Genomic DNA, 27,687 nt, shown 5'->3' with positions numbered 1-27,687 from the left:
TTGATAGGGTGAATGTTACAGGATTATCAAGTTCCTCCAAGGGAAGTAGGTTGTTTATCTACCCGTAAATAATGCTTTGTTTTCCTCTCCCATCCTCTGCCTGTATTAACCATCCTGGATAGCCAGTGAAACCAGTCTTCCTGCTCATGTTAGGGTGAGTGGTGTTGATTGTACAGTATTGAGAAGAAATGATGGTACAGGAGAGAGAGAATACATTCACATACTGGCATTATTATGACTGGGTGGTGGAGCTGCACAGTTGTACAAATGTCCCTCAGTCCCCTCCCTATCCCTTAAAAGGAGGATGGTGGGCTGTGGCAGAAGGGCAGCTTCAACCTGCAGTCTACTGGATCCATGTTCTGATGAATCTGGGCTTGCAATTACCACTGCTGCAGTTTCTGCAATTGTATGGTATCATATAGTTTATAAAGAGTCAAACATGCTTGCCTGCCTCCACTTTGGTCACCTAATGGCAGCTCTCCATACTGCTGGATCTCTGGCAGCCTCTCCATTCAGTCTCGTAATCATGAAGTCACACTGTATGACCATGTCCCAAATCTTTCTGGGTCTACCTCTCGCATCCCAACCCTCAACATTCACACACACTCACATTCCACATCCAGTTGTCATCCCCCATCCTTTCAAGATGCCCAAACCATCTCAATATGCCCCTCCTCATCACAACACCAATTCATTCTAGTCCCGTCCTACCTTCTTTCAACTCATCACTTAGCCCTTCAGAATGACGATGCATTTTGTTATTTATTTCTTGCTTTGGTACTGATAGGCAGTTTAACAGAGCCTATGAAAGGCATCTTGCCATAAATAGATCGAGTGACTTTCTCACCCCCATAACATACACATTAGTCTGTCCTGTGCTGGATTAAGCCATCTGACAGTACTAAGAAGGAACAAATAAACCTGATTGTGTTGAAGATAAAGTTAGCGATAATAAAGATGATGATGCTTTGACATGTTTATTTTGTATTTCAGGGTTCAAGATCAAAAGTAGTTTATGAGCTGAATGGCACGGAAGAGATTGTTTTGTTCAGGTACAAGCGAGGCCACCCTCACAAACTCAAGGTTAGTTTGTTTCGGGTTTAGTAAATAAACATACATGCATATATACAGTACGTAAATATTTTGTAAGGCAGTGGTTTATGCATGCATAGGTTAACCTTTTCTTCACTTGAAAAAAAAATCTATCCAGTCTTACCATACTCCATGCCTTACTCTGCCCTACACTACCCCTAGCAGGTGATCCCTAAGTCTAATCCAACACTCTAATCAATTTTTTTTTCTCAACCTTCGGCATGGGCTACACAGCATTTTCCTAAGAGTCCACCTACTGTACATACCATACACCTCCATATGTCACCACTTCAGTGCTAACACCCACCATCCGTGTTGAATACATTGCTAGGGCTGTCTCATACATGAATGCAGTATTGGTATTAGCAGGGGTATTTTTATGACATATTAGCAGGTCATCTAGTTGATCAGTAAAGTCTTCTTTATGAAATTCAGATCCTTACATTATGCCTTGCCCCAGGTGGAATTTGAACCCAAGTCCATTAGGACTGCAGGCCACCTCTCTACCAGTTCAGCCACTGCCTTCCCTCTCATTCTGTCCTAACCCATATTTCATACCTGTCTGACACCTTCCCAACACCTGTGTAGCACATGTCCATCCCAGGCCAACCTGCCCCAACATGACGTGACACAACCTGACCTGACCCAGTCTGACCTGAACCAGTTAGACCAGATTTAGCCTGATTCGACTAGTTTCAGTCCAGCCCAAATCAACCTTACCTGATTCCCTTCAGCCTGGCCTGACCCGACCTGATTTGGCCTAGCCTGGCCCGACCCAACCTGATTCAGCACGACACGATTCGGCCTGGCCTGCCCTGACCTGATCTGACCCAGTTTGGCCTGGCCTGGCCTGACCAGGCCTAATGTGACCCTGTGCATCCCAACCCAATTTGTCATGGCCTTACCTGACCCAGTTCAACTCATCCCAGCCTGACCTGCCCCAATTCAGCCTGACCCGGCCTGACCTGGCTTAACCTGAGCCTGTCCACCCCAACCCAATTCATCACGGCCCTACCTGACCCAGTTCGGCCTGGCCCGGGCCAAGCAGACTCATGCCAGCCCAGCCTGACTCAACTTAACATGATTTGGTCCAGCCTGGCCTGACCCAGCCTAACCTGATCCTGCCCAACCTGGCCCAATTCGGCCCGGCTTGGTCCAACCTGATCCAGTTCAGCCCAGCCTGGCCCAACCCAACCGGACCCAGCCTATTTTAGCCATGCCCGATCTGACTCAGTTTGGCCTGACTTGACCTGACCAAATCTGGCCCAGCCCGGCCCAGCCTGGCCCAACCCTGCCCGACACAGTCCTACCCTTCCCAGCCCAGCCTGAACCGGCCCAGCCCGGCCTGGCCCTGCCCTACCCTGCCTCGCCTGGCCCTGCCCTGCCCAGCCCTGCCCTACCCTACCCTGCCCTGCCTGGCCTGGCCTGACCTGACTTGATCTGACCCAGCCAGGCCTGACTTAACCCGACCTGGCCTGGCCCAGCCTGGCCTGAACCAGCCCAGCCCAGCCCAGCTTGGCCTGGTCTGACCCGGCTTGACGTGGCCCAGCCCGACCTAGCCTGACTGGGCCTAGCCTGACCCGGCCTGGCCTGACCTGGCCCAACCCAGCCTGACCCTGCCTGGCCTGACCTGACCTCCCCAACCCAGTCTGGCCAAGCCAGACCTGGCCTGACCCAGCCCAACCCAACCTAGCCAAACATGACCCGGCCCGACCCGGCCCAGCCCGTCCTGGTCTGGCCCTGTCCTGGCCCGGCCCTGTCCTGGCCTGGCCCAGCTCGACCCAGTCCGGTCCGGTCCGGCCTGGCCTGACCTGGCCCGACCCCTGACCCAGTCCAGCCTGATTGGTCCCAACACAACCTAATTCATCCGGTCCGGTCCGGCCTGGCCTGACCTGGCCAGACCCCTGACCCAGTCCAGCCTGATTGGTCCCAACACAACCTAATTCAGCCCAGCTTGACCCAACTTCATTCGGTCCAGCGAGGCCCAGCCTTGCCCAACCCATCCTGACCAGATTTGGCCTGTCCTAATCCAACACGACCCAATTCGGCCAGATCTGACCCTACCAATTTCGGCCCGGCCCAGCCCGGCTTGATCCAATCTGACCGAGTCCAACCCAGCCGAGCTGAATCTAACCTTACCTATCCTTCTCTACCGTACATTACCTTGCCTTGCTGTGCCCTGCCCTAACATAACCTAATTTGCTGTAACCTGACCTAACTTAATTTGCTGTAACCTTATCAAACCTAACTTAATTTGCTGTAATCTTTCCTAACCTAACCTATTTTGCTGTAACCTTACCTAACCCAACCTAATTTGCTGTAACCTAACCTAACCTAATTTGCTGTATCCTTACCTAATCTATTTTGCTGTAACCTTACCTAACCTAACCTACCTTAATCTGGTGTAACCCAACCTAACTTAACCTACCTTAATTTGCTGTAACCAAACTTAACCTAACCTACCATAACTTGCTGTAATTTGTACCTAACCTAACCTTCCTTAATTCACTGCAACCTAACCTAACCTTCCTTAATTCATTGCAACCTAACCTAACCTTCCTTAATTCACTGCAACCTAACCTAACCTAACATACCTTTTTTTCCTGTAACCTAACCTAAATTTTCTGTAACTTTACCTAACCTACCTTACCTATGCCTTGAGTCGAACACATTAAAAAAAAAAAAAAAAAAAAAAAAAAAAAAAAAAAAAATTAGTTTGTGCTGACCTAACCTAGCCAGACCCCTCACCTTACACCTTCCTCTCCACTATAGTTTTAAGTACTATTATTTTCTTCTTTGTTCCTACCATATACTTGTATCCTCTCTGCCACATTTTTTTTTAGCCTCTCTGGTTCCTCCTCCTCAATTCTTAGCTTTTTCTTTCTATTTTTTTTTTTTTCTATACTGTATTCCTACCTCTGCCTAACTCTGACCCTGATTGGTAGCATCAGTGGGAGTGTGAGGTGGTGTAATTGTGTGGAATTTATGTTGTACTGGAAAGGAGTTAACTATTTATTTATGCTGTTTTCCTGCCTAATCTATATCCTTTCTGTGCCTAACCCCTGCCTAATTGCCACCTAAACCCTATGTAACCTCAGCCTAAACCCTGCCTTGCCGCAAGCTGAGCTCTGTCTACCCTGCAGCTGCGAGTGGTTGAGAGTGACTGGTCGCGACGGTGGGGTTGTGAGGCGGTGGGGTCATGTGGGGTGGTGGTGTGCTGGGACAGTGTCAGGGGCAAGAAGTACCGCATCTTGGCACGAGTCTCTCAGTCCGTCCTCACAGCTGTGCCGCCCCATGATAGTGGTCAGGGTAGGCTTTTTTTGTCTATATTTCCCTCCTGCCATTAACTGTGAAATACTTTACAGTTGGATGTACTGACCTCAGTCTACCTGTGTTTGAGGGTTTTTAGGTACAGTGGATGCTTGATTTAATGAATACCAGTTTAACGGAAGCTCGAGATAATGAAATAAATTTTTCCATTATTTTTTGCCCTATTTAAGGGAAAATTTCCATTAAAACAGGTATAATTCCATTAAGGAAATTCTGTATACAGTAATGCATTTGTGGGGGCATTGTTTATGGGTTCAGACTGTTGTCCGTAGCACTGAGAGTTAACATACTGTACCTGGCTACGTTTGGGTTGCCTTCAAGGATTTAGCAGAAAGTACCTGGAAATGCCAGACAATTTTCCCATTTATTGATCCTTGGTTACAGAACTCAATTTAGCAGAAAATTTGGGATAACTGAATGGGGGTTGGCTGAATTAGATCGTTTAATGAAGCATCTACTGTATTTTGTTTTGGAAAATACAAGAGGAATTTATCCATAGAGAGAAATTCTGGCAGTCAGAGGGTTAACCCTTACTGTTGGGTTAATGGATTTTGTTATGAACCCTTTCAACATCAGGAGGTTCACCTAATTTTGGTAGAATCATTTAGAAATGGTCAGAAAAAATACAAGCGGTTACCTTGAGTTGAAGGACCTTCAAAGCTAGCTATTGTATTCTTTCTGCATCATATGATTTTGTGCAGTCGGAAAAACCTTTGCTGACAAAATAATCACAGGTCCTTAGTTCACACCCTTCCCTCAGGCTCTGAACTTGGGAGGTTACATCTGACCAAGATTGTGACGCTGCTGCCATACTTCCTGATTCGCAACCTGACGCCACGACCGCTTAGGTTCATGCAGGAGAGTGACAAGGTCGAACTCTGGTATGACCTTACACCACAACAGGTATTGTCACTGCTCTTTTGTGTCCTGCTTTATTGCTCTCTCCATCTGCCTCACTGCTTTCCCCATCTACTGCATTGCTTTCTGTTATGAGTCAAGAAATTCCTTGGACTTAGCTGGCGATAGACACACACCAGTATCAGAAATCGTCCAATCTCTGATTACTGTAGCATCTTTAAACCAGCTACACTAATCACTAATGTGAAATGTTTACAAATAACAGTAGTTTTCACATTTTTATTCAGTGTACAATCTTGCATTATTAATCCCTTCAATCAGATTGTCTTTGCATTTTATCCTTACTACCTCCAAATGATTATACAGTATTCAGTTTAGGAAACACTTTTTGTATTTGATGTTTTAATGTAGGTTATATCGAACCCCTCCAGTGTGAAAAACCTCTCCTAATCTTAATAATATAATCAAGAAACAGCTGTAATAAGCTACAGTAATAAAATATATGATACATAATCTTTTCAAGGAATTAACCCCATGCTTTTGGTACTGTATATGTCTGTCTGTTTGTCTTTCTGTCAGTCACCATAATACCCAATCCCTTAAGGGGTGGCTGCAAACAAATTTCCTCTGTATAACACTCACTCGATGTAGTGCTGCTCTCAGGTGTCTGCCCTTTCCTCTCCTCCATCCTTCTTTCCTTCCATCCTCTCCTGTCTTTCTTTCCTTCAGTCTTTCCTCGTCCTTCTGCCTATGGGTAATTTTACACTCCCTCTCCATCTTTCTTCCTTCATTCTTTCCTCTTCCTTCTGTCTGTGGGTGACTACACTGAGTGACAAGCCACATGGTTTCCTGTACACCAGGAAACCATATACTACGCTGGGTGGTAACCGTATAACCAAATTTTGGCGCCTGGTGGGTTAGTGGGTAATTATTGCACTCCAGTCAGATTGAGCCCGTGAAGGTTTATATCCAAGGGGTGGTTGGGGTTTATTGCTCATGTAATGCCACTCAGGGATGAGTGAGGCTGGTCACTCTCATCTTAAATGTCAGGACCAACTGCTTAGCCCTGGGCTCCTATGCTCCTCATGGGGCAATGTAGGATTGGATGATGGATGGATGGATGGATAATCATGTCATCATCCAGGAATGCCCTTCAACTCATCCCCCCCCCCCCTCATATGCTTCCACATCGCATCCCTTGTTATGCTCAGTTTGCCCTTCCTTCTCCCCTTTTCCACTGAACCCACATGCACTCCTAGTTAGTCCTTCATTTATCATATGTTTTAATTTTATCCATGTGTATTTTCAGTGTATGGCATTTTGGCCTGATGATGAAGAGATGCACATGGTGGTGAGGTACCGAGACCAGCAGGTGCGCTCACAACACTTCCACTTCAATTCCAACCACACCACAGTCCTGCGCATGGAGAAGGGGGTGAGTTTGGTGGCTCTCTAACTTTCGTTGTAAGTGTTTTTGTGAATTGCATGACATGTTTTCCATTGCAATATATTCTGCATATTACATATCAATATCTCCTTGTATATAATTCATGCAAGCTATGTAAGTATTATCGTGATGCAAGTAGCCTACAAGAGAATGTTAAGGTTTAATATGCAGAGTAATCCAAGGAGGAAAAGGTGCTATATTGTCACCTGTGTCACCTAGAATACACACACTGTTTTTAGGTTCAGGTGCTCTAGTGGTAGGTGTCCCAGTTAAATCAGAGCTTTGTCTATGCATTGGTTCAGTCCCAAGAAGATCCTGGAGGGTTTTTTCAGTCATGTAATGTTACCAGGGTAAATAATGTGGTCATTCACCCCAAAATTATTAAATTACTATGTGTAATGCCATCACGCCTGTCTTTATTGTGGTGTAAGTGATTGTTGTATGTTGTATTTGTGAATTAATTTGTTGTGGTGCGCAAGAGGGATACCTTCATGTAGTTCTATCTATCTATCTGTCTATAGCCCGACGCCCTAATCCCGCAAAGGGTGGCCACAGACAAAACTCCTCCAAGTCGCTCTGTCACCCACCATTTGACTACCCTCCCCCCAACTCACCCCCCCCTCCCTCATATACCTCTCAACTCCATCTCTCCACCTCATCCTCGGTCTACCTCTCCCTGTCCCTCCCCCCACCTCACCCACATACACCCTCTTAGTCAGTCTTTCATTCTCCATTCTCTCCACATGTAGTTGCGCCAATATAATCTGGTGGTTTTGTTGCCAGGCAAGGCAAATATCTCTCAACTCCCTCCATCTTCCCAGAAAGGAGGAGGATGGACTGGAAGAGGGCAGCTTCAGCCTGCAGTTCAGTGGGTTCACATCCAGATGAGCCTGGGTTCACGACAACAGCAACAATAGGACATTTGTATTATTCCAATGACTTATGCAGACCCCCCTTTGTAAATACAGCTACTCACATTGGGATGATTCATGTTTCTATCTCCAGGGATTAAAACAAAATGTCTTACTCATCTGCAAAATTCACTGTTATATGATAAAAACAACTGTGGATGTTTTTGTGGTGTGATGGACCTTACAGAAAAAGCAGTAAAGATACCAAGTGGTAATAACCTTCATTGATGCAGTACGAGAGCCTCCCCCACATATGTTGTGGTGTAGCAGAATGGGCATAATACTGAACTAATAGCCCAGATATCACATGTTCAAATCCTGGTGCAGTAGGGAGAAATATTATTGGGATTTAGTATGTGCTATAACTAGTGTCAAATGTTCTCCAACATGCCATACTAGTTCAATTTACTTGTAATGAAAAAAATCATATTGTGCTTCCTCGCAAGGAAAACTTGTAATGAGGATGGCAGTGGCACAGCTGGTGTTATCTGTGGACTTAAATTTAAACCAAGCAGTAATTACTTTCCAATAATTGCTAAAAATTGTTGGAAAAAAAAAAAAACACTTGAGGGGCCGGACCATTGAGGTGGTTGTGTACCCCTAGGTGGAGTGATCACTCTGTCATGTTGTGCTCATCATGTTTATATTGTTATTTTCATTTCCTACATTATTTTTTGTTGTACTCTTTTCTGAAGTGTTACTTAATCAGAAATGTTTGCTCTGTAACCTTAAGCATTATGAATAATGACACAAGTCAAGAGTGAGAGCATTGGAAATGAGTTATTTAAGAGGAGCCTGTGGAGTCACATGGAGAGACAGGCTGACGAATGAGGATATAAAGGAGCATTGTGGTGTGGATGTGGATGTGATAGGAAGCGTTAGGAGAAACACACTGAGGTGGTTTGGCCATGTGGAGAGGATGGAGGGTGAAAGACTGATGAAGAGAGTGTATGTGAGTGAGGTGGAGGGGGGAACGGGGAGGGGAGGCCGAGGATGAGATGGAGAGATGGGGTGGAGAGGTATATGAGAGAGGGGGGTGTGAGTTGGGAGCAGGGCAGTGAAATGGCGGGGGACAGGGCAACATGGAGGCGATTTGTTTGTGGCCACCCCAAACGGGATTGAGGCATCTGGCAATAGGTAGATAGATAGACTAACTGTTTGAATAATGTGTATAGGGTGGGTGATGAAAATATTGTTATCGGCCTGTCACAGTGTTAAGATGTGTAATGTGAATTGTAACAATTTTGATTCTCATCTTTGACTTCGACTCTGTTTATGTGTGTTGGAATGTTTTCAGCAGAGTGATGATTGTGTGGGTAGTTATCACCACACCAATCCTGGGTGAGTGGTGCTAGCGACTGTTTTTGTTTTCCAGCGTGCAGTGACTGTGACTGTCTCAGGTGTTGGGTCGGACCGTCCAGTCACCATCACACTGGACCGGTATTGTGCTGGGGATGCGCCGGTCAGGGTGGAGAACTGGTGTGATGACATACACCTTAGACTACACCAGAAGGGGTCTAATCAGGTCAGGCCAGGGAGGTGGTGTAGGGGTTGTTTGGGTTAGGTTAGGTTTTAAGTCTGTCAAGGCATGGTTAGATTGGATCAGCGAACGAATCATTGAGATGAACGTGGCATCACGACTGCTGGTTCATATGGTGCACAAACACTTAAAATGTTAAAACCTGCTGCCTACATGAATAAAATCAGACTAATACATAAAAGAATATTAAAATCTGCATTCATAAATAGTGTTAAAAAAGAAAAATATGGTTAGGTTGGGATAGGTTAGCTTTGGATGGGGTAGGCTGGGTTGGATTAGATTAGGTAAGGATGGTTGAAATTCCTTTGTGTTGGGTTGGGTTAGGTTAGGTTGAGTTTGAATGAGCTTTGTTAACTTGCATATAGTTCAACACATACAGCATTATCATGGAAAACTGATAGTGTTTTGATTCAGAGATAAGTGCTGAGTGTGATTACAGGAGTAGATTTTGTTAGTTTCATGTGGGTTGAGTTAGATTATGTTAAATTAGGTTGGGCTGAGTAAAGTTAATTTGGTTTGGTTAGATTAGGTAAGGTTAGACGAGTTAGAATTACCTTGATAGTATTGGTATTGTGAATAGAGTTAAAATAATGACAGTAGCGTTAGGATGGTGATGATACAGTAAGCTCTTGTTATACATGTCCTTTTTTGACAGTTATATTTGCTTTTACAGGCACTGTGCGGGCTCAGCCTTTGGTTCCTTCTTCCTCGCATAAAAAAAAAAAAACTATAATGACAGAGAAATTGTCTACTAAAGTTCAGTTGCTACAAGTTAATCTGATGTGCTAGATCTACACAATTCTCATTACCATTTGTATGGAAAAAGCTGTGGTCTTTTTAAAAACCGATCTTTCATATACTGATGACATCATGTAAAATAACATAGGGTGTTGCCACTACTGATGATGATGTTTTACAATCTTGCCACCAGACTCATCTGCTAGGGCCACACCAGATGCAGTTGTACACCTGGGATGACCCAACACTACCTCGTGAGCTGCTTTGGAACACCTATACCCGCACCACACACCACATACCTGCTGTTATTGATAAGGTGTGTAGCAACCATGTCTCGTTGTTAAGTTCATTCATTCATATTGTTTGAATCGTTTATCAAGGCCTGGCTTGGGGGGGCTGGGTTTACGATGGAAGAGTTGAGAGGTAGGATGGAACTGGAGTGTATTGGCGTTGTGATGAGGAGAGGTAGATTGAGATGGTTTGGGCATGTGGAGAAGATGGGAGATGATAATTGGGTGTAGAAGGTGAGAAGTGTTAATATTGGGGGTGGGGTTGCAAGGGGTAGACTGAGAAAGACTTGAGACGAGGTCAGTAAGTGTGACCTCAGAGTTAAGGGACTGAACAGGGAGGCTGCCATAGATCAAGCAGCATGGAGAGCCGCCATTAGATGACCAAGGCCAATGCATGCAAGCATGTTGGAGCCTTCAAAAATGAAACGAAACGAAACAAAATACATTCTTGCTTGCACATGCCTTGGTCACCTGGTTATGGCTCTCCATGCTGCTGAATCTCTGGCAGCCTCCCTGTTCAGTCCCTTATCCCTGAGGTTACACTCTATGACCTCATCCCAGGTCTTTTTCAGTCTGTCTCTCACAACCCTACCCTCAACATTCACACTCCTCTCTTTTCACACCCAGTTGTTGATGATGAATTAGGTATTTTCTCTTTTAAGCTGCTCATAGTTCTTTGTAAATTACATGTCAAAAGAATGTTGTTTTTTTTGTTTTAAATCCTTCAGTCATAAACCAGAAATATGTCTGTCATAAAGATATTTTGTTTAAAGTTCGCAGTGCACTGTTCATTTTAACCAGACATAGAATTGCCAGCTCTACATCATGAATGTTGAGATATAACAAGAGATTAACACAAGCTAGCCACAAATCAGTGCTGTGGAAAGGATGTCAGGCCACAGTGTTGTCATTTTCTTTCATTAACCTCAGTAAATCAAACTGCAAAGGGACAAAAATCTCCGCTTAATTAAAACAAATGTACTATAGTGTTTTTTGCCTTTGCACATCCAGTCTATAAAAGAGGAGTGACTGTATCATTAGGCCCTATTCACACTATAGGGATGGTCACACTCCACTCTAGCTCCGCTTACGGTCCTGGTGCATTCATACGTCCGGTCCGCTCTCGCTTCACTCACAGTCCCGTCATCCCCTCTCCCTTAACAGTAGAAGTGCCACCACCATTGACGGAGGATGTGTGACTTTTCATGAGTTGAGTTGGCAATGATCACCATTGCACTGGATGAAGAAGAAGAAGAAAAAAGAAAAAAAAGTCGGAAAAGAAAGAGAGTGTGGGTTCATCCAATCTTGCAAGATTGGAAAAGTGAAGGGGAATCCCATACACTGTTTCCTCATCTGACTGATGATGAAAGTAATTTTCACAGCTATTATAGAATGAACATTGGAACATTTGAAAAAATATTGTCAAAAATTGAGGATGACCTGAAAAAGGAAAACACATCATTCAGAGGGCTGAATCAAGACTGGAGCAGAGTGAGACCGTGGCGGGTGTTCACACTGTCGGTTTGCTCCGCTCACGGTCCACTCTCGCTCCGGTCAAAATATCTTTTGAATGGATTGTGAGTGGAGCGAGAGTGGAGCATTCCTTGACTGTTACTGCCAGTGTGAATGCTTCCACTGAAATGCACGTAATGATATTTGACCGGACCGTGAGTGGAGCAAGAGCGGAGCGTGACCATCCCAATAGTGTGAATTGGGCCTTAAGATCATCAAAACCCAATTTTCAGATATGCAAGGATGGAATAAGTGTGATATAATAAATTTTGTTATATGTGTATCAAGACAGCCATGATAGTGTATGTGTTTTGATGCTGTCCCAGCCTTTGGAGCCAGAGCGTACCCAATCACAGCCCAATGTGTCCTCCTCCAAGACTCACCTTTTGCAATGCTCACCACATCTCCCAGACTGAAATCAGACAGTTTTATTCATTGTAGGAGAGACTTTTTTATCTGAAAGGATTTGATATAGTCATCAGAACCCCATCAGTATGAGAGAATTTTCCCAAGCTCAGTAGAATTATCTGTTGGTAGCTCAAGATGAAAAATATGGCACTGTAATGAAAGAGTTAATGTGTTCTGTCATTTGCTTTCCAGGATGACCATGGTAGCCTGTGCGTGACGGTAACCTCACTGCGACCTGGGCTGGCACGTGCCCAGTCCCAGTCCAGTGTGTCTGGGTCCAAGACTCCTCGAGTGCGACGCTCACCACACCTGCCGAAACTGAGACCCCGTGCCAAGACTCAGCCAGCATCATCCAGCGACACCGATGATGACAGTACTGCCAAGGATGACCACAGTTCACAGCATACACCATCACATAAGGTATATAGAGTTATCATCAGCAGCAGCACCACCACCACCACTATCATTATCATCATCATCACCACTATCATTTTCATCATCATCATCATCATCATCACCATCACCACCACTATTAACACCATCATTATCATCATCACTGACTGTTGGGAACTATTTTTACTCATCCCTGCCATTCACCTCAGTGTATGTCATCCAGCTAACCACCAACTTCCCGAACAGTGGCGAGGTGCACGGCGAGACAGACTGGTGGTGCACTGGGTGAGTCACAAAGTTGGCGGGCAGAGGGTGCTACTCTTCACCCAGTCCGATCGCTTAGCTGCTGCTACGAGACTGCCAATGGAATCTGCGTCACTGGAGATATGTCTGGCCTTGGAACGCATTGGCCTCTCTGTGGTGAGCTGGAGAGAGAGAGAGAGAGAAAGAGAGAGTGAGAGAGAGAGAGAGAGAGAGAGAGACTTAAACCTAGTGGACTGCAGATTGAAGCTACTCATCCGCAGATCCTTCTCCTCCCTTTAGAAGATATGAAGGGGAGCCGAGGAATGCTTGTATGTCTGGTAATGGTTCCAGATTGTTTTATCGGTACCATCACGTTAAGATATCCTTCTCCATCACCATCTTCACGTGAGGATGCAACAGTTTCAGCCTGACTTGGACCCCTCTTCTCCATAGATAAACAAGAATCACTGGGAGGTAGGTGGTGATGATGACAATGATGATGATTATGATGATGACTGTGGTGATGATGATATTTCTGTACAGGTAAACAAGAAGCATTGGGAGGTGCTATACGGAAGCCTGTTACCAGCCGCTGCGCGTTGGGAGGTTGAGGTGGACGGCGTTTGGAAGGTTCCACCGAGCCTGGAGTTGGTGGCCTGGCTTGAGGACCAGTACCAGCACAACCAACACTCAAGGGTTAACCTCAAGGGCTCACTGCAGGTTAGTGCTTGAGGGCAGGCTGGTTGGTAAGTGGGTTTTAGAGGGCTAGGTCAGGCTTTAACTCCTTCAATCTTACATTGTATTTTTAGATATAGGAACATCTCCAGGAGTGGCTTTGTCCATGTGTCCCTCATTAATGGATTGAGGTGCTTTACTTCTGTAGATGTTAGTTACTTTAGGGAAGCTATACCATCCCATACCATATACCCCAGCACTCCACACCACAAAACACCATACCATACCATATCCATTCACACCACACCACAGCATGGACTTTTATACCCACTTAACATGTTTGGTTTTTCATGGTACCCCCAGTTTTATTCAGCTTAGGAGAGATATAATGGACTGGAGGAGATACTTACAGCTTTCATAAACTATCCATTTCTAGAGATGCTTCTGTAGGTGAACAAAATTATGTTTAAGTATAAAAAATAAGATAAAAATACGGCTTGGGAATGAAAGAGTTAACATGTATTTTTGTGGGATTAGAACACTCCCAATGCTTTTTTCCTGTTAGTTATTTCTACACGTCTCGTGGTAATATTCTCTTGTGCATAAGCTGGTGGTGTTGTGAGAGTCAGAAGTGAATTTGAGAAGCTGTTTCTTCCTGTGAGAGTGAAGGGACTGTCTTTGTTAAAAAAAGGCAACTGTTTGGTGTTTGTGTGTGAGAAGTGAGAGGCTTTATGAAATGGCAAGGGAGGAAGGTGTCTGCAGATTTGATAGTAATGAAATGAGAGTTGTGAGATGGATGTGTAACAGCTTACTGAGGGACAGAATGTATGCAGGATGAACCCCTTCAGAGCGATGATGCCCATTGTATTTTATTCCTACCATCTCCAGACTGTTTTTTGAATAGTTTAGATCTAGCTTTGATTTACCTCTTCACTACTAGAGATCCTTCTATATATAGTTGAAGAAAATTATCTGGAGGTAGAACCAACAACTGTAAACAGATGTCCTTGTACATGAGAGGTTAAAATAACATGTGGACATTGAGAGAGTTAGTGTGTAGTATGCACTGGTAGGCTGAGGTGGTTTAGTCACAGGCAAAGAATGTGTATGGGTAACTGGAAATGTTTAAGGGACAGTTCCTCCATGGCAGGTCAGGGAAAATGGATTAAGTCCTGACAAGAGTTGAGAGGAATGATGGGATTGGAATGTTTTTGTGGTGACGAGGAGGGGTAGATTGAGATGGTTTGGGCATGTGGAGAGGATGGAAGATGACATTTGGATACAGGAGGTGAGAAGTGTGAACATCAGGAGGAGGGTTGTGAGAGGCTGACTGAAAACAATGTGGGACAAGGTCATAAAGTATGATCAGGGATAAGGGACAGAATACAGAGGCTGCCAGAGACTGAGCACTATGGAGAACTGCCATTAGGTACCAATACCAACACATGCAAGCATGTTGGAGCCTTTATAGACAATATAAAGAAACTGCAGGATCAGCAGACTTGACCAGCATGCTACAGGAGGTTACAGTTTGAAGAACGACCATCAGGTACAAAAAATCGACCAATATAATCATGGAACACTGCCTTTCAGAATACGTGTATGTTGTTCATCTAAACTTCTTTATCTTTCATCTTTTCCCACATTTATATGGGGTCGAGGTTGTTGTTCATTTAACCCATGGATTGCTCAATTACCCTTTTTTTATCCCACTCTGTGGTGCGCAAAAAATGATGAAAGTTTTTCTTTGTTTTATTTTTGTTTATTATAAACTTGAAGATAAACATCCAGGGCATCATCTGGTGAAAAGAAAAAAATCTCTCTCTCTCTCTGTCTTTGCATAGTGTCCTGTGCAACTTTGCGTAGGGGTGGCGTAGTTAGCGGTGATGCACAGCCAGCACAGCCTGAACTGTGGCTCGCAAGGCGATGCTACCCAGCCTGAGCTGTAGCTTGCAATCCACGGGCTGAACAGTGTTGATAAAAAAAGGAAAGAAAATAGAAGTCAATAACTTCATCATCATCTGGACCTCCTTTAGCATCTAAAGAAATGTAAATCACACAAGAGAATATTGAGGTGTAATATGCCAAGTACATCACTAAGGAAAAGGTGCATGGGAGTGTAATAAACCCACAAGAGTTTTTCCCATGGTTATTATTTCATATTAGAGAAGCAGTACAGTTATTCAGATTATACAAGCATTATACAAGAATGAAAGACTGACTAAGAGGGTGTATGTAGGTGAGGTGGAGGGAGGGAGAGGGAGAGGTAGACCGAGGATGAGGTGGAGGGATGGAGTTGAGAGGTATATGAGGGAGGGGGGGGTGAGTTGGGGGGAGGGGAGTCAAATGGTGGGTGACAGAGTGACTTGGAGGTGTTTTGTCTGTGGCCACCCTTTGCGGGATTAGGGCGTCGGGCTATAGATAGATAGATAGATAGATTATACAAGTGCCATAAATGAAATATAAAAAAGTGTATCATAGTCTCTTGTTGATTACGATAATGAAGTACTGCATTGTGAGTATGGTAGTTAGAATTTGTTTGTAACTCTGCATCATACATTTTGCATGTGTTTCTTCCTGTTTATATTATATTGTCACTCACATTGCAGTAAGCTTATTTTTGTCTTAATTGTTTTGAAATTGTAAACATTTTGCCTGAAGTTTTCTCTGTCAGTTTTATTCTTTGTGTAGCTTGTAGAGTACAAAGTGATGAAGTTAGCTGTTTCTTATGCATATTACAAGCATATAAAATAGTAATGGAAGTTTAGCACAAGTAATATGGCAATTTTCTATAGAGCTCCGTTTAGCTATAATAACCATTTCATTAGCATTCTGTGTGGAAAGTTTGAATTCCACACTTTTGTCAGACTAATATAGTACAGTATATTCTCCTGCTGACTGTTCACAAGACATATTAGTTAAATGGAGTTCAATAATTTAGTTACACATTTAGTTTTGCTTGCAAGATACTCATAAGCCTTACTCCAGTTCCAGCAGCTGGTTCTCGCATTAACTGCATCCACATGACCATACTGGTTGTTTTTAGGAGAAGAGTGTGAAATGCAGTTGGTAGAAGTAGAACAGCCAGGAGACTAATAGGTTGTGGTCAGGTGGTTTAAGAGGTGGTCTGCTGTGCAAAAGGACAGAAGTTCAATTCCAGGCTGGAGTGGTGAACAGGTTGATGATTTTAAAGAATTAAAACTAACTTTACTGATCATCCACAAGACACACTGATGTGTTATAAAATCACCTCTGTCAGTAACATCACACCACTCCTGATTGAGAGAGTCCAAGCATGTATCCATTATGAATAGTGACTGTTAGTGCCAAAATGGTGATGTGTGAAGATGTGTGGCACATAGGAGGATTGCTTGACCTCAAGGAACAGGTTATAAAGTCAGTGCCCAAAGTCATAAATAAAAAAGAATCATCATCGTCGTTGTCATCATCATCATAATCCCTTTTTCCCACCTAAAGATGGGCTGAGGACTAAAATTTTATAAGAAGTGTCCACACACGAATTGTCTCCATTTCACCCTCACCTCTGTCATCACACTGCCTTCTTTCCAGGTCACACACCTCACTCTCATATACCTCTCCTTCCCGTCCCTCCACCCCATCCTCGATCTACCCCTACCCCCCCACTTAACTCAAATACACTCTTCTAGTCAGTTCCTACCATCATTCACCTCCATTTATTTAGAGTCATCAGCTCCAAGGACCATTGTAATCAGTGTTGTGGAAGTGTTAGTGTGAGAACCAGTTTAACTAGGTATTTTGAAGTGTTTTTGGCATATCATTAACCCCTTCACTATGAGAGCTTTTTCTTAAGCTGAAGAAAATAATCTAGCAGTAACAGGAATAAAATTAACTCCTTGAATCCAGTGATACATTTTTTTCTTTAATTCTTCCTGCTGTCTGATAATTTTATTTGCTTAGGAGAGTCTTTTCAAACTAGAGGAGTCAGGCACAGATATTGAATGCCTTAAGTTAAAAAGATCCATCTTATCCATCTTAAGTTTGAAAAAAAGAAAAAGAAAAGTGAAAATAACAAGAATAAAGTGGAAAGATATACATCATTGGATTGAATGGATGAAAAGAGCCCATTCATTTTGTAGGGTCAAAAGGTATAGTTTGCAACCCTGGCACTCTGAGATGGTGCTGTAGATGGATGCCTTCATGAGGTAGCACTGATATAGCCAGGACCCTCAAATGCCTGGTTATACAAATGTCCCTCAGCTGTTTCCCAATCCCCCCATTCACCTTCATCTTGCCCAGATTTTCATCCTTTTGTAACTTATTTCAAGTAATTTGTGGCAGAAAAAGTGCTCTGGCATTACATCCTTTCCATAGCACATCTTCATGATAGCCATCATAATTCTAAAATTAAACTCTTGGTACAACTCAGCATTCAAGATGGAGAGATGGCAGTTTTAGGCCATGTTAAAATAAAAAGAGTACAGCAGGAATAAGAAAAAATGATAAAAGATAACACCTACTGAAGGGTTAAGAGAGGTTGTTTAAAATATCTTCACTGCAGAAGGTCTTCCTGAAGCCAAATAAACTCATATGGTCATAGTAAGAAGGAAATATCAAAAGCATTTGTAGCAGTAGTAGTAGTTTTATCCCAAGGTTCATCTAAAGCATGAACTTTGTTGACTGCCAAATGAAGTAGCCCCACTGGAGTGCATCATTGTCCTTTTGGGGACAGGGAGGGATTTGAGGGACATTTGTATAACCAGGCAGCTCTGCCACCTGGACATATTAGTGCCACCACATGAAGGCATCTCTCACCTGCACCCAGGAGAAGAAAGGTAACAGAATTTAATGCAAAAGCTGTGATCATACTGAAGGGGTTAATTTGCACTGCATCTACTTTCCTCATTTACTGCATTATTTAGTTTGTGCTCTGAAATGCTTCTCTTTATTTTTTCTTCTAGATAAAAAAGAACACTGTATTAATGGAGGTAAGTTGAAGTTTGTGTTTTAAGTTATAAATTATGGTAATAGCAGACACCCAACTCACACTCAAGCTTTGTTCCAGATAACACTCCACAGTATCCCACATCAGTAATAGAGAACATTCCAACTACAGTATATGGCATAGTTTATGTTACAAACTCAGTATTCCAGGGGTAGTCTCATCACTGGTGCTGGAAAGGGATGCCGTCATGTGCTGACACTGATTTAACCAGCTGCCCTGTTGTACAGTATTTGTGGGAATTAGAGAACACAAATTTCCACAAATTGCAGAGATCTGTAAATACCTATACCTTCTCAGAAAGGGCCCATACAGCCATAGTTTCACAATGTTATTGCTTAAAAACCAGTTGTAGTGCAAGACCTCACTAGACATTAAAATCTGTGTTGAAAGTATATTTTCAGATAATTTAACAGCATAGGTTGTAAAATTATTTCAAAATACACCTGAGACTTGTATATTTTGAGATGGTTTATTAATCAGCATAACTGAAGGATGGAGGGTGAAAGACTGACAAAGAGAGTGTATGTGAGTGAGGTGGAGGGGGGAAGAAGGAGGGGGAGGCCGAGGATGAGATGGAGGGATGGGGTGGAGAGGTATATGAGAGAAGGGGGTATGAGTTGGGAGCAGGGCAGTGAAATGGCGGGGGACAGGGCGACTTGGAGGCAATTTGTTTGTGGCCACCCCAAACGGGATTGAGGCGTCTGGCAATAGATAGATAGATAGATAGATAACTGAAGCCAGCAGTAGCAAAATCTTGAATAGTGAATGATTAGTGTACAAATGTCCCTCATTTCATATCCTGTCCCTTGAAAGGGGAATGGTAGACTGCATAAAGGCTGATTCAGTCTCCAGCCCACCAGGCTTATGTTAAAAGTGAGCCTTGAACAACAACAAGAAAAACAGTAGCAACAACACATTTACTGTGAAGACATAATTTTATTTTGCTGTTCCCAGATTATTTTATTCAGCTTGAGAAAGACCTTTTGAAATGGAGGGGTCAGATATAGCCTCTTGCTACAGGTATTTGATGTCATTCAAGTGAATAAAGTTATTGAGGAGCAGCAAGTGTACAGTATTAATTATGCAGTTGAATAGAAGGGGTTAAGATTCCAGTAATGTTTATATCCCCCACCACTGCAGTAATCATCATCGTCTTTGTCATTGACATCAGTGTTGTCTTTTGGGGGACAGGGAAGTTGAGGAATGTTTGTCAAACCAGGCAGCAGAGTTGCATGGTTATATCAGTACCACTGCATGAAGGCTTCTCTCACCAGAATGTCCCAGTATTTTAGATCTCATTATTCCTGGCCTAAATATTCCAACCAGGTGTTTTTTTATCCTGATGCCATCTGGCCTTTGGGTTGGTCACCTACCCATTATCAACCACTTGGTTTGATGACTTGTTTTGATTTGTATTACTGCAACTTTCATCCATCCATCCATCCATCATCCAATCCTACATTGCCCCATGAGGAGCGTAGGAGCCCGGGGCTGAGCAGTTGGTCCCGACATTTAAGATGAGACATTCTTTGTATTTATCCCTCACCATGAGATGTGATGGTGGAGGGAGATGCCTTCATGCAGTGGCACCAGTAGAAATGGGAAGCTGAGTCGCATGGTTACACAAATGTCCTTCAACTCCCATCCCATCCCCCAAAAGAAGGATGGTGGACTGTAGGAGAAGAGCAGCACTTCACCCTGCAGTCCACTGGGTTTGTATTCAGAGATCCTGGGGCTACAACAATAACAACTCACTTCCCCAGATTAGTACCTCCTCCAAACTTCAACCCACAGCAGTTCAGGTCCAATTGTTACAGATTTTTTTATGAATGGGGGACACCCATAATTTGATACATGAATTTTTTTTTATTTAGTTTGTTTTTCCTTCTTTATGCATCTGTTAAAGAGAGAGAGAGAGAGAGAGAGAGAGAGAGAGAGAGAGCGCTACGGCAACAACTGCGAGATCTCTCTTCAGTTGAATAAAACAGCTGATGATAGCAAAAGTAAAACTGAGTATGTAATTATAGTGGTGGGTTAAGTTATTCATGGTCTGAAATTATTGTTTACTGTCCATTATGTAGTTGGGTGTCTGCTGTTCAGTTACATTATCCCCTTCAGTATGAGAGACACTTCCTGACCTGCATAAAATTGTCTTCTGGGATCTTCATCATAATCAGCAGCAGCAAGAGCAGTGCCACTCAGTATCCTGTGTCTTTCCCACCCCAGTTAATAGCATAAAATGGGATTAGGATGATATTGATATGATGATGATGATGATGAGGAATTGGGCCAAAAATTCTGGATGCTTGAATTGAGTTTTATATAACCAGGCTCTCGATAGTTCCTACTTCAGTTTGCGGATCCCTTCAGATGATCCTAAAAGGCACCTCTTCCCTTTTTTTGATGGTTCACTCACCCATGGATAACCAAAAATGGCAGTCATACCCACAAATAACTTTTTTTTATTCCCAGAAGAAGGCCATAAGCCTGTAAGAATGTTCCCTCCAAAGAAAAAACAAAAACAAGATAACAGAGAGTCAGATTCAAAATCTGTTTATTTTGAGATGCCTGGCACACAGCATTTGGAAGACTGGAGGTCATAGACAGTAGGAAATACAGATAAAGGAATACAGTTCCAGAGTTGACCTGTTGCATGCATGAAGGACTGGGGGTGATGGTTAACTCTTACATTAGAGAGCTGGACAGAAAAGGGATGAGAATTTGTTGCTAGATGAGTGCTATGCACATGCCATAGTGGTGGAGGGATGTAAGCAGGCAATTCAGAGGCGCAGTGACCATTGATGCAGCAATAGAAAAGAGATAAAGATGCAACAGTGTGGTGAAGAGACAGAGGTTGAAGGGAGCCAGTAAGAGGAGAAGAGTTAATGAGTCAAAAAGTCTTTAACTCCACCTTGTTAGAAGAGCTGTATGTGGGGAGCCTCCCCACACATGAGAGTTGTATTCTACGCAGGGGCAAATGAAACCCGTATAAAAAGTCAACAATTGTGCAAGGGTAAAGAAGGCATGGAGACACCTTAGCACGCCTTATCTCTTGGAAGTAGATTTTGCAAGAGAAGTATTATGATCTTTCCAAGATAAATCCTGAGAGAATGAAATCCCAAGTATGTTTAAAGATGATGCAGGATTGAGTTGGATGTTCTTGAAAATTAGAGGGTGCTCCGGTGGATCATTTTGACGAGTTGAAAGATGTAAGAAATGAGTTTTTGAAGCATTAAACAACAAGATTACTCTTACCCTAATCAGAGATACAAGCCAATTCAGACATTAGGTGTCCCATAGCCTCACCCCTTGTTTGTTGAAGTAACTGCTGAGATCAATGCTGCAGGAAGTGGGTGGAAAGGTGAAGGGCATAGTCATCAGCGTATGTGTAGATAGGCAGTCAGACTTGCAAATAACTGAACCTGGCAAAGTTGAACCCACAAATAACAATTGGTAAAGCAGAACCCACAAATAACCTAACTGGCCGAGTCAAAACCACAAAAAATGAGAGATGACTGTATAGTATATGCACATTTGAAAAAGTTACTAATTGGTGAGATGCTACAGTGTCACCGAACCCGTCCATTGCCTAATAAACTGCTCTTCCAGGTGTGGGCCTAAGTCTTTCAGTTGAACAAATCACAACACTGTCATACCAAGGACCTGATCTTGTCAGTTTTTAGGTGGCTCCCCAGCACGTCTTCCTTATCGGTTTATTTCTCCATATGATACATTAAAATTCTCTTTTATGCTATTTAATGGGGACTGTTTTAATATAGAAAAGTTAAAAGTAACAATTTCACCCCATCAGTTCCTTGATGTATTTTAACTGTAGATCCGTGCTGCCTCCACACTATCGTACTCAAGTCAAGTAGGGTCTCAGAAACTGATGGGGTTAATTAGGACTATGTCTTCTTCTTTTTCTTTCATCTTTTCTGATTTCTAAATGAGGTTGATGTGTTTGACCAATCTTTGCCATACAGCTCAGTTTTTGTTTCATAAAGTCTCACCTAAACTGAGTAAAATCGTCTGGCTGTTGCAAGAATGAAATGGAAAATGCATCATCGGAGTTAAGGGGTAAATGTTTAGTTTCAAGAGTAAATCACTGAGGCGTAGGTGCTAGGAAGTCTTATATCCAATAAAAATGCAGGCCCAGTACAAAATACATGTCTCTCTTCCTCAAGGGGTTAGTGAGTATATTTTGTTGATTGAAAACACAGCATGAGTTTGTACAGTTATTTTTATTATGCTACTATATATTTTCAATTTTTGATTTCATGCCTTATTTCTTTTATGTTTTTTCTTAGTAGTGTGTTCAAATAAATTTACAGTTGTGAAAGTTATATTTTTGTGCTGCATGGACCTGGACTAGATAATCCATTAATTTTAGTATTTGGTTTAACTTTTTCATGTATTTTACTGTCTGACATTCTTTAACCCTAGCCTGATTATATTACAGTCCTTTCTCCATCCTTCTGCTTTTATATTGCAATGCTTTATTCCATTTTACTCTATCTTCCTGCCTTTATATTGCAATCCTTTACTCCATCCTGCTCCATCCTTTCACTTTTATATTGCAGTCCTGTACTCCATCCTTCTGGTTTTATGTTGCAATCTTTTACTTCATCGTACTCCATCCTCCTGCCTTTATATTGCAATTATTTACACTGTCATTCTGGACTGCTCACTCATAATCTGAATCACTTAAATCTCCTTTATTCCCTCCCTTTGACCTAACCTGACCTAACTTAGCAAAATTTAACCTCAGCTCACTTCACTGGAATATACTAACTCATCCTCCCTTTGATTTAACCTAACCTCTTGTCACCCACTCAGCTCAACTCAGCCCAGTTCAGTCCAGTCTTAATTAATTTAACCTAACCTAACCAGTTCATCCCAGGCCACTCTAGGCTCTCACAAATAACCTAACCAGTCCATCCCAGCCCACTCTAGGCTCTCGGAGACTAGCCTAACCTAACATAATAACCCAACCTAACCCAACCTAACCCAACACAATTCAAGTTCTCATCACCTAACACAGCCCAGCTCAACCCAGTCCAAGGTCTCCTCACCTGCTTTAACCTGACCTAAGCTAAGCTCACTTAACCTAACCTAACCTAACCTAACCTAATCTAACTTTTTACCTAACCTAACCAAACCAAACCAAACCAAACCAAACCAAACCAGACTAGACCAAACCAAACCAAACCAAACCTAGCCTTGCCTCTCCTTGTCCTAATTCCCTCCACCCACATTAATCCTCGTACCCCATAGGTGGATTTGGCCAAAATGTACATGACGCGGCCATTCAGTGGACGATTGCGACGGACGAAACGACCAGCGGTGTGGCTACACTACCGCACCTCCTCACACTACACGTATGCCAGTGCCCAGATACATCGCCTTCAGGTATTTTACAACAGTTCATTATCCAGCCATGCATCCAATCCTCTATATTATTTCTTTATTTATTATTTTTTTACATTTTATTATCCAGCCATGCATCCAATCCTCTTTATGTTATTTATTTATTATTTTTTTTTTTACGTTTTATTATCCAGCCATGCATCCATTCTTTATTTTATTTATTTACTGTCTGGCAATAGATAGATAGATAGATTTTTTTTTTTTACATTGTATTATCCAGCCATGCATCCAATCTTCCTTATTTTATTTATTTATTTATTTATTTTTTACATTTTATTATTCAGCCATGCATTCAGTCCTTTTTATTTTATTTATTTATTTAGTTGTGCAGCCATGCATCCAATCCTGTATTAATTTTTTTTTTTTGTACATTTTATTATCCAGCTATGCATCCAGTCATTTTTTTTTTTTTTTTAACATTTCATTATCCATCCATGCATCCAGTCCTTTTTATTTTATTTTATTTAGTTTCTCTTTTTCAGACTCATTCTTCTGATGTGCATTAATTTTTGCCCTAACTGAGGAACATGGGTAAAGCTGGAGTCATCTTAAAGCTTTTTTATGGTTTCAGTTTGTAACTTAATTATACAAAAAATCATGAAGTCATCTGTTGTGACCTTATTACATTAAGTTTGTGAAAATACCACCTGTTGATTTTTTGGGTGATTAATACTCGAATCATCTTGATAGTGTGTCTGATCATTCATAAGTTAATGCAGCTGTTCACCCATTCACAACCTAGATGAGAGAGAGAGAGAGAGAGAGAGAATTAATTATGGGCTAACTTTACCTAAGCACATCATTGTTTGTCATACAGATTGACAACCAGCTGAATGATGCAGTGTTCCCATCAGTGGTGTATCCAACCAATCAAAACGGTGCCACACAACCCTGCCTCTGCGCGCGTGTCCTTCTCCATTCTGCACCCAGCGCTCCTACCACCATCAAGTATGCACCCACAGCCTCATTTTGGGTATTTTTTACATAACCAAACCCAACTGAACTGAACCTGACAACCTAACCTAACCACACATAACCTAGCCTGTTTTCTAACCAAAGATTTATAATTTCCATTACTTTTAACCCCCTCAGAGCTCGGTGCTGGTGAGGGGTGCCATTGTGTGGTGGCACCAGTTTAACCACACAGCGGAACGGTCTTTTTGTACAGATTTTCCTTTATCCCTCCCTGTCCACCAAAAGCAGGATGGCAGGCAAATTGCAGCCTCAGCTTTCTGTCAGTCTGGTTTACATTCAGATGAGCCTGGAGCCGCAACAATGACAACAACAACATTTACTCCTGTAGAACTAATAATTGGTGGTGGTGGTGGTGGTGGTGGTGGTGGTGTGGTGGTAGAACACCCAGTTTTGATGACAGGTTTGTCACATGTGTAGGTTCAGTTCTTGGTAGTTGACTGCCTATTTTTCTGTCATGTAATGCCATCAAGGAAGTACGCTAGTCATGTAACCATAAATGTACAGGACTACAGTAGCTTAGTCTCAGGACGCTACACCTAGAAGGGGGTAATAATGATTTTCTTTTTTCTGGTAGAGCATTAGTTGTCAGTTGACTTAGTAAGCCATTCCCTACAGTTACAGCTTGTCTCATTCATTCTGACTCTCACCTGATGACTATAGTTCTCTTTGGAAGGCCTCTGAAGCTTAGTGTCTTTGGTAATTTTTCCATAGTTATGACTTTTTAAAATTCTGGACACCACCAAACTGAACTCTAACCAAAGGTGTTAAGGAAGGGAGGACCATTTTCTTTGGAACAGCTCCCTCAGTACAGAGTTTTCTACAGTAAAATCTCAAATTTCGATGGACGTATGTACCCAAAAACCGCATGTAAATTCTTCAAAACATCGAAATTTAAATTGAACTTCTTATGGGAAAAATCAATTTGGGTCCAGGGCCTCCCAACTTCACTTCGTAAAATCATGATTTTTTGCCCATACTCCCTGTAAACTGTAAGAACTATAAATGTGGTTAAGTAACTGTAGTTCTGCACTGTATTGCCATACTGTACTGTAGTGTAGAATACAGCAAAATTTGTTACAGTTTGTCAGTATCCTGTCACAGTTTTTATTATTTACAGCACACTGTACAGTACCGTACTAACCTTAGGTTATGGAATATTATCACTTGGCTGGCTGGTGTTTGTGGTGTGTGCCAGGGGTGGACTACTCAGTTGAAGTAGCCTTCTCTGTGGAGATATCCAACCCAAACCCCACAAAATCAAAATCATCCTCGAGTATCTGAACATCTGCAGTGTTGACATCTTCCTCCTCACCCTCTTGGATAGTTATTAAGCTAATACATTTTTTGTTTTCACTATGTGGAGATAAATTATAATAATGGTATTTAAGCACTAAATGGCAGAAATGTACTTAATTTTTATTTTAAAAAATGGTTGTATGATAATCTTAGCAAGAATACTATAATTTTGGCCACAATGTATGATAACCTCGGATCCGAGAATTTCCATCCCTGCCTGAGAGCATCGAAATGCACGACTTTCCATCGAAACGTAAGGTAGGCAGACCACTCGAAAATGCATCGAAATTTGATTAATCGAATTCTAAACTGTCGAAATTTGAGATTTTACTGTATCTGTCATTCTTACTAGTGCCAGATGTTTTTATGCAGTTTATATGAATTATGGCACTGAATGAGTTACATACCCATATCCTTATTTCCCCCTCACGTCTTGCCACCATAATGGTGTATATTTTATGCACTCATACATTTTCCCCTCTGATGGTATATTTTCTCTGCTGTTGGAGTATTTTCCCCAATGATGGTGTGTTTTCCTCTCTGATGGCATATTTTCCCTGGTGGTGCAGACACATGAGCATGGTGGCACAAGAGATGAGTGTGAAGGTGGACAAGAGTTTAGTGGTGAGTGTGTGTGAGGTGCTGAACCCTCTGATGGCTCCCCACACCCCCACCGCCATACTCACTGAACTCAAGACACTCAGGACACCAATAGCTTTCCAGGCCATGCAGGTGAGATAGAGAGTGTCAGAGTGAGAGAGTGAGTAAGCAAATGTGCATGCATGCATACATGCCCTAGTGCATACATGCATGCCCGAGTGCATGTATACATGCATGCATGTGTGTGCACTATAAAACAGCCAGATTTGTTAATTCAACAGTGTTAATACATATTTCATGTTAGTACTGCCCTACACTAGTTGATATATGTGTCAGTATTAAGTAAATATCTGCATAATTTATCAGCAGGCTGCCTGGTGGTGGTTTAGCCACCTCTTAGTGGTATATAACAACCATCAGGTGATCAAGAGCGATTCATGTAAGAGTGATTCATGCATGCCATAAACACTGACATTCAAAATGAGAGAGAAGGTAATATAGGGCTTTATTTTCCATCACACTGTATTAAAAAATGTTTGCCACAAGTCTTCACACTGGGTATTGTTATAAATCTCCTATTGATCCAGAAATATAGTATATACAGTACTGTACAGTTAATTTTTTACAGGTGTGCGAGGAGCGTGGTGGTGCGATGGTGGAACGTGTGTGTGTTGCAGGACTCAAGGTGCGGTTCTCATTCTCACCTCGGGGGTCCGTCCTGCAGGGCCCACACCAGGACACACTGCAGTGGATCCTTACATCACTTGGGGCCACACTAACAGAGGTACAGCAGGGCAGGCAGGGCAGGGCAGGGAGGTTGAAATATTAGTCCTTTGGGAAGGACAGTATGGTAGTCCTCCTCACTGGTTAGGGCAGCAAGACAAGGCAGGGTGAAGTAAGGAAAGGAAGGGCAGAACAGGAAAGGGTATTGTAGGATTGGGAGGGGTAAGAAAAGCTAGGGCAGAGCA

General features: G+C 42.6%; 1 protein-coding gene across 1 annotated transcript in view; it reads left to right on the top strand.

Moving 5' to 3' along the window:
• The window catches only part of LOC145396163 (intermembrane lipid transfer protein VPS13A-like), a 110,952-nt gene that overhangs the window by 57,004 nt on the left and 26,261 nt on the right, over window positions 1-27,687 (top strand). The window contains 14 exon segments of the mRNA XM_080269605.1: window positions 994-1,083; window positions 4,236-4,401; window positions 5,183-5,325; window positions 6,590-6,715; window positions 9,014-9,163; window positions 10,110-10,232; window positions 12,319-12,520; window positions 12,743-12,939; window positions 13,306-13,482; window positions 18,378-18,404; window positions 23,696-23,830; window positions 24,666-24,796; window positions 26,689-26,863; window positions 27,357-27,503. Of these exon segments, the coding sequence (XP_080125731.1) occupies window positions 994-1,083; window positions 4,236-4,401; window positions 5,183-5,325; window positions 6,590-6,715; window positions 9,014-9,163; window positions 10,110-10,232; window positions 12,319-12,520; window positions 12,743-12,939; window positions 13,306-13,482; window positions 18,378-18,404; window positions 23,696-23,830; window positions 24,666-24,796; window positions 26,689-26,863; window positions 27,357-27,503 (1,989 nt within the window).

This window comes from Coenobita brevimanus, chromosome 35, assembly GCF_032717465.1.
Source record: "Coenobita brevimanus isolate Jiangsu-jjx chromosome 35, ASM3271746v2, whole genome shotgun sequence".
NCBI classification, from domain to species: domain Eukaryota; kingdom Metazoa; phylum Arthropoda; class Malacostraca; order Decapoda; family Coenobitidae; genus Coenobita; species Coenobita brevimanus.
The sequence above is the reverse complement of the archived record's forward strand: the minus strand, read 5'-3'. Positions and strand labels throughout refer to the sequence as shown.